At 37.0% G+C, this 12,099-nt stretch overlaps 2 protein-coding genes across 9 annotated transcripts in view; one reads left to right on the forward strand and one right to left on the reverse strand.

The window, feature by feature from the left end:
* Positions 1-8,662, reverse strand: part of LOC135471101 (cytosolic carboxypeptidase 6-like) — a 55,187-nt gene extending 46,525 nt beyond the window's left edge. The window contains 4 exon segments of the mRNA XM_064750160.1: positions 5,190-5,257; positions 5,260-5,313; positions 6,395-6,520; positions 8,638-8,662. Of these exon segments, the coding sequence (XP_064606230.1) occupies positions 5,190-5,257; positions 5,260-5,313; positions 6,395-6,520; positions 8,638-8,662 (273 nt within the window).
* LOC135471099 (ELAV-like protein 1) overlaps positions 1-12,099 on the forward strand; it is a 32,422-nt gene that overhangs the window by 7,661 nt on the left and 12,662 nt on the right. The window contains exon 1 of one of the 8 annotated variants that reach the window (XM_064750155.1): positions 9,144-9,549. The exons of the other annotated variants lie outside the window; for them this stretch is intronic. The gene's annotated coding sequence lies outside the window, so the exon portion shown is untranslated. Of the gene's footprint in view, positions 1-9,143; positions 9,550-12,099 lie in introns of those variants that run through there. 8 annotated transcript variants of the gene reach the window in all.

The following is a 12,099-nucleotide window of genomic DNA, read 5'->3' on the forward strand; positions in this document are numbered from 1 at the left end:
GCCTTGCTCCCCCACTCAAGTTAGAGGCTACCATTAATACTACAAAGGGATGACACCCTGGCAGGTCTGCTTTGAGGTGAACCCTCTGTAACATTGTGATGATGAATGGCAGGGGAGCCGGAAGGCCTGGCGCTAAGCATTTGGCCATCTTATCTAGAGCACAATACAGCCACCAAAGCTGTCAGAAACAGAGCAACAAATGTGCACTAGGTAGGTGTGTGGATGAAGTCTACACTGGCGTGGGTGGGTGTATGGTTTGGAGAGAGGAGGTATAATAGTAGCGGGGGGGGGGGGGGGGGACTCAGAGGTAGAGAAAGAGGGGGATGAGAGACGAGCAAACAATAAGATTTACCATAAGATAAAAAGCAGAAAAGAGAACACAATTGCTTGACTAACAAAAATAGGAAAAATAAGAGGCTGACAAGTGGAATCATATTTACTTTTAATGTCAATACTTCTTTTTCAGTAATTATTATGTATTCAGTTATCCTTTCTCTAGCAGTAGCTTTATATAGCATCTGACACTCAAAAATGAAAACCAACCTTTATATAGTACACTTATTCTTACATGGATTTCCATACGCAGGTTGAGCCAGGTGTGAGCTTTTGATTCGATACCGTTTTCTATGTTAAATATAGCTCCTGCGTATTTTGTATCTAGATGTAGATACATGACTACAATTGTTAATTTACACATGGCACCTTACAGTTCAAATTTTGAACTCAAACTTCTCAGGTAGCCATGTTACACTTGTCAATCACTACTCAAATCAATCAACTATGCACACATACACGTATGCAGGCATGGTGTTAAGTTAATCACTTCCCACATCACACGGTGATGAAAGGTGCTGGAAGACAACTTAAGCCAAGGAATGAAAGTTAAAGTGACATCCTCACCTGCAAGCTCCAGGTTGGTCACTCTTAACTGAAGGTCTGCTACCTTCCCTACTACATCTCTAAACTATCTTGCATGGAAAAGGCTGGTTTCTTTTCTCTTTTTTGTTAATTATAATTTTCATGCTGGTACACAACTCACATGAAACATAATAGGCATCTTCCTCAAGTGTTCCTCTTTGTGGTGTGAAAATGTCCCATAACATCCACACGTCCTCAAGCAATTAAAACTTAATATGAAAGTGCCTCAAAATCCAAATGTATCATCAGCAGATGATATGCTCCTCCAAAAATATTTAAGTGCCAGTTAAGACAATATACATTTACAATGTGACTCTACACTTCAAGCAAGTGTTGAGATGAAAGTGTCTCAACATGTAAATGTATCATTAGCAGATGATATGCTCCTCCAAAATTATTGAAGCACCAGTCAAGACAATATACAGTGTGACTCTACACTTCCTCAAGCACGTGTTAAGATTAAAGTGTCTCAACATGTAAATGTATCATCAGCAGATGATATGCTCCTCCAAAAGTATTGAGCACCAGTCAAGACAATATATAATGTGACTCTACACTTCCTCAAGCAAGTGTTAAGATTAAAGTGTCTCAACATGTAAATGTATCATCAGTAGATGATATGCTCCTCCAAAATTATTGAAGCACCAGTCAAGACAATATACAATGTGACTCTACACTTCCTCAAGCAAGTGTTAAGATTAAAGTGTCTCAACATGTAAATGTATCAGCAGCAGATGACAATTTCACTAAAAAAAAAAATAGCCCGAACCCTACCTTATTTTTGCTATCCATTGATTCCCTAAAATGCCCGAAATGTAATATGTCAAAGCAACCATTGTTTAACCATCTTCAACAGTAATCCAGCCGTTTAAACTTTCAAATTGGACAACTCAAATCAATGTCTGCCCTGTTTGGAATTTTTTTTTCAACATCGGCAGGGTGATGGGCTGCAAAAATTTTATCCCACCCAACATTCTGTTTACAGGGCATGCAATTAATAATGAGAATGTTGGGTAGGGTATTAGCCGATATTAACATTTTGCGCGAGGTTTCATCATGTGAATGAACCCTCGCATGGCAATAAGCTATACAGATTATCTCCCTTGGCTTTACTCTTCAGCTCCCAGCAGCAAAGAAAGAAGGCAAGGCACCACGCTGTGTCCATTTTTCTGCTTGACTAGATTATGAAACAAATCATGATATCATTGGTATGTGGTTATTAAAATGCTATGTACATAGTTTTAATTTAAGTAAGATGCAAGCATTTAAAACCTTTTACTTCCAGGAAAATTCCTTGTTATTTTTTTGACCCCCGTCTTTCTGCCGGCGAATCAGGCCCCTGTTTCAGTAAGCAACAATCTAGAGTTGATTCACCTTCTCTGTAGCCTCACAGATGCACTCCAGAGGGGGAACTCCTCGCATACAACACCTCTTCCCAAAGGAATGCTAACAGTTGGTCTAGATAAAATGCAAAACATTCTCTCTGCAGCGTTTCATTCTGTAGTAAAACCTTCAACGCCTGTCGGAACGCTTTCTCCTTTAATCTTTTCCAGTTATTCACGATTCAACTCTTTAGACAGATAGCGTATCATGTATATAAGGCCTTACGGAATCCTTTAATCCCTTTGTTAGATATTCACAGATCAACAATCTTGGTTTAAGTATTTTTCCACGTCATTTTCACATGAAATCATTACTCAGAGTTCTTACCACGGGCTTACATCAATCTGGTGATTCAGTCTGATACATCTTGATCATGAATCTGTAAGTACTTGTAAATCTTTGGTCATAGCTTTTGTAGTAACTTTCAGAGATTCAAATTTATGTCATTCCAGATGTTCAACATCAGAAACAAAAACGCTGCATGTCCATCATAGCCTTAGAGTTTTTAGACGAACGTTAAAATTGGAACAGGAACTTCAAAACAATTTTCAGTGATGACTAAGACTCTTCAACATGTTTATCCTATAAGCTTTCAGTGGTCAAATCTGAAACATTCCTTGACTGAGCTTAGACAGATTGTAAATTGACAATGGGTACTGGTATTATCATTAACCTTGGATAACATAAAACTTTTACTTCAGAATTTACCACACTGACGAAATGTGCTGTTCTGAGGATGAAGCTTAGTCAATGTCTACACATGTGTCAAACAATGTGACTGTGAATAACAGGCTTAAAACCTGACAAGAAAAATCATGAATTTTATTGAGTACTTCTGAGTCAGATCTCCACACTCCATACTGTACATGTTTACAATGGGGGGTGTGTTGTCTACATACATACAGACATCAACAGCTGGCCACAGAATATTGATAATATTGATGTTTTAAAGGCGATCAATAGTATGTTGTCAGACCCCTTTCTTGTAATTTAATGTCCTTATCAAATGCAACTGATTTAACTTGGTCTGGTGAGCTATAAAGAAGGGGGCATATATCTGTCCCAAATAAGACAATTTGTGAAAAAGGAATAAATGAAGACATAATAGCTTTACTATAAACAATACTGTGGCGTGTGAAGCTGATATCTATGACAAATGTATACGTCATTCGCACTTTATATTCAAAAACTGAGAAAATATGCTCTCCAGTCAATTAAACCACATGTGATTATATCAATTTGTCACACACTTGACCATTACATACATAGGTATAGGTATACACATACATGGGTATATGTATGTATCTAGGCCACTCCTTTATCCTACAGGTAACTGCTTTATACAACAAATGTAAACGAAACACCATTGGGGTATGTATTATACAGGAAAAAATAAAAATGAAAGTGTTCTCAGAAACCCAAATACTGTAGTTAAAAGAACAGACAATAAAAAATGTAACCAAAGATATTTCAGAGGAGAGGTCCATGCCGACCTACATGGGCATAGGCATTTCTTCATAAGGTGTTTGGTAACTCTATAAATCTTTTTATAGAGTTTTTATTCGCCTTTTACTCTGGAATTCTTACAAGGCCAAGGGATACGTCATTTTACAGAAACTGGAAAGCCTATGCTCTTCAATATTACAGGAGACACCCCTTTGTGATGTGAAGTACAGTTCCCTTACTATTATAACTTTATCCTGGTTGACACCTTATGGAATAACGCCAGATGTATTCTGCTACCACTTTCTCATTGAAAATGGATTTAAAGTATATCAGAACTGTCTTGTGATCAGAAGGAAAATACCTGATTTAAGACTACTTCTACACAGTAAAATAGTAGATTAGGAACAGGTGACATCACAGCAGAACAGATACATAATTTGCAGATGTAAACTGCATGGAAGCAATTTAACATTTTTGGCAAAATATAATGCAGTATATTGTAGCCATACATGTGTCTCTTTCATACCCAAATAATATATGTTCATGTACATGTTTGAGGTTATCAGGCGCGGGTTTCTTTATTACACTGCAATACTCATAGTGAGGCGGGTAATTATCACCTTGGGTACAGGCATACAAATAAGGTGGGCATGTAAATAGAACAGCTTGTGGTAAATACCATGTGACTATACAGAGACCAAAGGTTCAGAAATCAGACTAATGAACCAGCTGTGTATATATTTAAATGAATAATGGACAAATCTGTCATAGTCAGCAGATGCCTCTGGATCCATACCCCAGGAAATACTTCATCAACAGTCACTACCCCCTGAATTGGTATAATTTTTCATAATATGCATAAATAAATGTCTGCATCTTGTCAAGCTGCTGATGATAAAGTTGAGCATATTTGTCTACAGGGAATTATCACTGGATTTTGGGCTGGATGCCAGCAGAAAACATTCCATTTCCTGCACAGCAGAGACCATTTATAAATAAAGTTCATACATTTTGCCTTTGGTTTACAAGTCTGAATGTTTTTGAAATTCTTTCTACATTCTGATTCATTTGTAAATGTTATTGTGTATGTATAACCCAATTCAGTAATAAAATATGAAAACAAATAAAATAAATATTTGCATGTGAGCATGTACATCACTAGCATAACATAACATTTCACAGTGGACTGGTGAAATCAATACTGTATTCAGATGCAGTGGTGCAAGAATTTGCTCTAATTACTGACCTATGCTCAAAAGCACTGATATATATATAAATGGATACCAATGCTCTTGAACACAGGCCAGTAGTTAGAGAAAATTCTTATATGTATTGGTTAGGTTTAAGGTTTTAAGAGATAATAACTGCCCAGATATATGTAGTAAAGTTATATCCATACATAAACTTCATAAAAAATACATACTCTATTATGGCAAACTTACTTGATCAGCTTTAACGTTTTCCACGGTGAAGTTGAACCAAACACGAAATCTAGGATTACACGTGTCTGCCGAATGAACAGGTCATATTCATAGTCTGTGATATAATCCACTCGACCCAGATTTCCTTTTGAACAACAAAATAATTAAATTAAACAACAGTTAAATGCAATATTTACAGATTAAATAAACAGCAACTAAAATGTGGATAATAAACTAAATGGAGATTGTCCTTGACATTATTAAAACATTCTTCTTTTACTCAGTGCAGTTGTATTATTAACTACACTTGCATCCTGAAAATACTGCTTTCGCAATAAATATCCTCTACCTGTTTACTTTCAGAATAACAGCTATATTAAAGACAACATTAGAACAGAACATGCAATAATTTTGTCGCAAATACACGAAACTTCCAAAAACTCAAACTTGATCTGTGATTTGTTTCAGTGAGGCCATGCACAAAGTTTTCATTCTCAAACAGTCTGAAAACCTGACTGCAGAAGGACAAATGGGCCTTCACTTTGTTGGAAATGAACAAAACAAAATAAAGCTCAAACTTGATCTGTAACCTCTTATGGTGAAACTGGTCAAATACCAAGTTTTAATTTAATATGACAGACCAAACATTTTTTAAAAGCAATGTCTGGAAAACTATAATCCTAATTTGGGAAGTCCTATGGAAACAGAAGTGCATCTTCGAATTTTCTAAATACATTTATTGCTGCAGACAACTTGGAAGATTTACATTTCTTTGATTGTTTGTTGTTTGTTTACTGACTGATTATATTTACATATACAATGATGGTCAGTTTTTTGGGTTGAGGAAACCACTAACCTTTGACAACTTTCCAACAGGTGATTCACAGATATGTACATCACACTGGTGAAAGACCAGTGGTTTTCAATAAAGACAAGAGAGCATAAAAGGCCACATGAGTGTTGTGGACAGGCCCTACTGAGAGTGACAGTGGGTAAATGGAAGATTTACATATCTTGTATACAGTTTATGGCAAAATCCTTATGAAAATTAGTGGAAAAACACAAATGTTAAAAGTTTTTACATTTTCCCTGGGCAAATTTTATAACACAAACTTGTCAAAATTAAATTTTGTTTCTCCCTCTTTGTAACGGCCATAAAGCTTATTCATAAGGAAACTGCCTGATTGATTACAAATTATTCATCCTGTGGGAGTACATATACTAACCACTTTCAAAACAGGCATCAAATATAATGTGTCCTTTTTTTGGCCGGCCTGTGTGGCCAGGTGGGACTACTGCAAACTTGTTAACATTTCCCACCACTGGATCCTCAACACTCTCAGAGTCACTGCCTAAAAAAGATAAGAACAGTAAACACACTGAAGCAGCCGAAAACCCAGGAGACCTCAAGCCTGAGCCAAGGGAAATAAATCTTGAAAAAATAGTTAAACTCTCTCTACATAATGAGATCTAGACCAGAAGGAAGCTCATTTTTGCATGCACATGTAATACACATTGAAATAAACTAGGTAGAAGTAAGATCAGGTAAATATAGTGCATACATTACCAGGCAGCATAACATCTGACAGAGAGCAAAATAAACACAGATGAATTCTTTCATAGAAAAGTGCCAAGCTGTACTGCAGTTTGTTTGATGACTTTTTAACTCTTGTCTGTTAATATGTGTCACAACTGCACTGAATACGAGATACAATAGCAAAGACATAGATATAATGGAATGTATTATGTTATAAATGTTGAGAATTGTCATCTTGAATTATACAGCTGAGGAAATCAATATAGTCAACATCTTCCCATCTTCTAGACCAGGTCTTTTTAATGATTTACATGCATGTATGTCAATGACGACTTCAACCATTGCAGAGACTACTAACTATGGCATATCTTTATTTAGTAAAATGAAATTTCTTAAATGAAAATATAGCCTAAAGCAGTGATTTACACAACTACATATATGTATGTGTAATGAATCCAGGTTAAAAACAGAAATTCATTCAAAATGAAATATGTTAAATCCAAATGTATTTGGAGACATGGAAGCAAAATCTAGCATCTGTTTACAATTATAACACACTAAACTCTTTAAGTCACCACATGAAGGCAAAATTTTTCACTTGTATGTTTGCAATCAGTTTTATGTCAATGAAAGACTGCACCAGCAGCTCAACTAGTGTCACAGGCTACTTTTTATCACCTAGGATCACATGCGACTAGGGGAATCTACAAATTCGTTGTCCAAGAACGGCTGAGTTTGAACCTCCGCCTCATGAACCTTGCCACATGTATGTGAGTAGGCTGAGAAGGCTATAGGATGTTCAGTACCATATATAGCATTTGTAGCAATAAGTTAAAATCAAAGGATTGTTCATCATGTGTTACAACCTAAACTTTTGAATCAAAAGATTAAACCATATTCTAATTGTTGAATGAACTGAATTCCAGCATACGTTTAACGATAATGCATAATAAATATTCAGTGGTCCCGTACAAGGAAGCCAAACCTTTACAACTGAAGGCTCACTGGCACTGGATAAGATAGACAGCACTTGTTTATGTTTTCTGATGGAATCAGATATCAGTGATGCATCCCAAGCTAGGGCAGAAAATGGAACATGACATGGAGTCCTTGGGCTCCAGAACTGATAGTTACATCCTTTAACCACTGCATGCAAATTTAAAATCTGCTGAACAACTTTACAGCAAATATACTACCTAGGCATCAATCAATGAGAGTTTTAATGAAATTATGACATGATAATGACAGTGTATCAAGAGTTGTTGGTGTTAATTACATCTTTACCATCAGAGCAGTGAATTATGGTTCTTCTAGTGCAATGATATAGTTTATTTATTAGTATAAATGTAAGGACTAATTACGTATTTTGTAGGAGTCCATGGGAAATTTTCCACATCAGCAAAAAATTCACATCATTCACTTGAATCTGCATTTCATAGTGGAGCAGCATTTCTTTGATTATCACTTAGAGTATTAACCACACTGTACACGGGTATGAACTATAAGTACCACAACTCTACATAAATAACACAGTGGCCAGTGCAGATCAAAGCATGTGTGTGATAGGTAGAAATCTGAATAACATTCTGCAGCACTTCATTACTTCAACTATACTGCTTTAAAACAATTCACATCGAGAAACTCCTCAAATTTACTTATTTATTTATTTAGTAAGTAAGTGAGTAAATATAGGCCCTTTATCATACTATCACTAGTATTCGTCTGCTATGACATGCCCTGACAACCTAGATTTTGTCCGTCCTGACATCGTTATGTGTCCCTTCGTTGCATTTAACGTCAATATCTTAAGCCAAACCATAATAACATGAAATCTGATTGTGCTGCTGATAATGCAGGAGATATATACGTAAAAATATTTCCTCAAAGCAATGTAAAAGTCAATAAACCTTTACTTGACAACTGTAAACAAACCTGAATCAACCTTCTTGTCGGCCATGTTTTCCCAGAATGCTCCTCCTCTTCGTTGACGTCACTAGCCCTGGGAGCGGACTTTGTGGACGTTTCTTTGTGTACACATGCATATATTTTTCTCACCCAATGAGCATATGCTAATGTCGTACGTGAAACACATTGACAATTACCCAGAAACGAACCTATGAACAAACTTCTCGTATAAAAATCTATGTTCTCTTCTGTGAGAAAAATGAATATCTTTAGTAAATATCAAGCATGAGAAATCATTTGACATATTTCATTTTCCCGCCCTAGCTTGGGACGCATCACTGATATCTGATTCCGTCAGAAAACATAATCAAGTGCTGCCTATCTTATCCAATGCCACTAAGCCTTCAATTGTAAAGGTTTGGCTTCCCTGTACGGGACCACTGAATATTTATTATGCATTATCGTTAAATGTATGCTAGAATGATGCCGTTGGCTGGCGTTGTAATTTATACACGAGGTCTTCGCACCAGCGCCGTAATAAAGTGATCGAGGGTTATTTTCGTTCCCTCACTGACAGCGTGCTGGTTATGTTCATGGTGTAGGGAGTCAGCGCAAGTTTCCTTCTTTATTGTTGTGTTTTATTTCGTCGTTATAGCCATACCATTGTTTATTTGTAATAGTTACCTTGTTCTTAATTTTCTGCGCCGAAGAGGTCATTTTATCTGCGACGAAATTTATTCACTCTCATCGTCTGACTGAGTTTCCCACGCCATTTTTGTTCCATTTTATTCGTTGACTGTATTCAAAGACTGCGTGTAGACGGTATAGTGGGAGCTTGTATCTGGTTGGATTTAGAATTTTTATTTTAACAACGGCTTCCAATTGGAATACCGAACACTGGCCACATTACTCGAAAAAGGATTTTATTTGACAACACAGGTAAGTGCGAAAAATTAGGTGATATATGAAGGAACATGCATGCGACTGTGATGTGTATTGCCTAACATGTGCTTGACATATGTACCTATACTTTGGTTATGAGAGCGACATCTGATAGACATTCATTTCATTGTTGATATCGTATAAAGCAAGTCCTGCGGTGTTCGGTAGTAAATGTTGACATTTCTCGCTGCGAGTTGAGATGGGTTGAGTTGTCGCGTATTAGGGATGATATTTGGTTGCCCAAGCTGATAACGAACCTCGTCGTTGTTTTTCATTGTTCACTCAGGAGCGTAAAGCGTGGATAAAAAAAAGTAGGCCAAACAGTAGGGTGTTCCCGTGCAGCGCGTGCCGGCAGTAAGCATGGCACGTGGCACGCAGACCTCCACGCACAAATGGCTTTGTAAACACACCAGACTGTTAGCCTACACGCTTATAAAAGCAGACACCTTTTATTTGAAATCTGTGCTTTTCAGGTGGGCCATGGCCGATAGACAAATCCCCCCACCCCTCTCCCCCTCACCCATCGGTTTCAATTCGGGATTATCACGTATATGTACCATTGTGGTGGTTTCATTTGTAGAACTTTAAATTACATAACAGATTTATTTTGAACTAGACTTAGCCCATAAACATTGTTCTTGAAGCAGATTTGATTGAGATGCTGAAGTTCAGTTAATAATAAACAGGACAAGTCTACCATTGTTTTTTTGGTTTTTTGTTGTTGTTGTTCAAAGTGTGATGGGTGGAGCTTATTGCTTTCCATTTACAGTAGTAACAGCAGTGCTGTATATTCTGCATTGCCTTAGGGGTATGGGTTACTGTGAATAGTGACGACACCTTTTCACTCTATTGTTTGTTGGATAAAGGCCAGCCGCGTTTTGGAGCTGAAGACAGCTGGTGGGTGAACTAAGGGCCCTGGGAAATAGGGTCAAATTTAGCCCAGGTATCATGGTCTCCCAGACCGAGACAGGTGCTGAAGTTGCAGCTATAGTGTCCATTTTGGTGATAGCTGGATTGTGAAAATATATGAACTAGAAATGTTATAGGTAGATTACACCATGGAGGTATACCCATTCTACCTTCATGATTACATGTATAATCAGAAGTCTGGACGTGGCCTATTTCCATATTTTTTTTTTTTTTTCTGTGACAGTGTATTCTTTGTTGGATAAATGCTAGGAGAACAGAGGTCTGAATTAAAACAAACCCTTTCTTGAGCACACAGGCGTGGGGACACCATAGCTTTTTGACCTGTGCAATACACACTTGTAGGCTAGCCAAAGAGATATAAAGTGGTTAATGTGCTCTTGCAAATTTATAATCAGTCATTTTGTTAAATCACACATTACTGAATATGGTTTCCAGAACAGGGTTTTGTTGAATACACAATCAGGCTTAAAGTTTGTAATTTAAAACAGGCCAGATGCATCATGTGTAGCAAGTCTTAAATCTTCAGATTTTGCTGTACTGTGAAAATTTTTTAGCTTGAAACTTGTTCAGTTAACAAATACAAACTGTTGATGAAAAACAAATCAAACACTAAATTACTACAAACTTTCTGCTTCTGTGGTGTTAAATTCTTATTGTTAACATATTCATTTGGCATCATATATTAAACGTGTGGGTAGGGAAGGAGTATTTCACAAGCCTGGGAATTCTTTGTCAGCGGATATAAATTTGAATATGTGATAAGCATTATTTATTGCACAAATGGGAATATTGTATCTGTAAACATTACACACATGTTCAGTGTCAGAAGAGTAATAATCAAAAATGTGAACATTTTAATACCAGTTGTAAGACTATGGCTTGATCTGTATGCAGTTCCAAATTTTGTTTGGTATGCTGTATGTTGGTAAAACAATCTAGTTTCCTATTCTAACAGCCAATTTACATCCAAGTGAAAGTAACTTGGGATGCATAGTTGTGTGTTAGATTTTTTTTTTATTTAACTCTCAGATAGTCTAGATATGATAAAATTGTACTAAACTGCATCTGCCTGTAGGCCACCATTTGCAGAGTGATGAATATATGGTCATAGGTTATTAATTTGCCCTCTTAGATATGCTCATTTCAGTGGGTAAAGGTGTGAAAAAAGCAATTCTGAAATTCTAGGTCAAACAGGACTGAGTGGGGAGGCTGTTAAACATATGCAAGGGGGTTAAGGCCATCTGTCGATGGTGATGGTGTTGCAGTGTAGAAATGGAAGGTCCACCAAAATTAACACCAGCCATTGTTTCTCTTCCATACAGATTACTCCAAGTTACTTGCATTAAATCTATTATTTATTGATTCACTTAATTATGTATGGGTGATTTGGAGGCCTCCTGCAGGGTGCAACTGGCCTGGAACTGGCAGTCGATGGACAGCTTAGGCTGGAATGAAATTACTTCAGAATTCCCCTGTGCACAATAGCTTTGCACAGTGAAAGGGTATTAATGAGGGAGCGAATACTGGCTGTTCATTGGTTGATACTGGGTTCAGTGTTACTCTCGTAGAGGGCTATATCTGTAGCAGGTCATGTGGTAGCAGTTGTCATTCATTCAG

This window comes from Liolophura sinensis, chromosome 7, assembly GCF_032854445.1.
Source record: "Liolophura sinensis isolate JHLJ2023 chromosome 7, CUHK_Ljap_v2, whole genome shotgun sequence".
Lineage (NCBI taxonomy): Eukaryota > Metazoa > Mollusca > Polyplacophora > Chitonida > Chitonidae > Liolophura > Liolophura sinensis.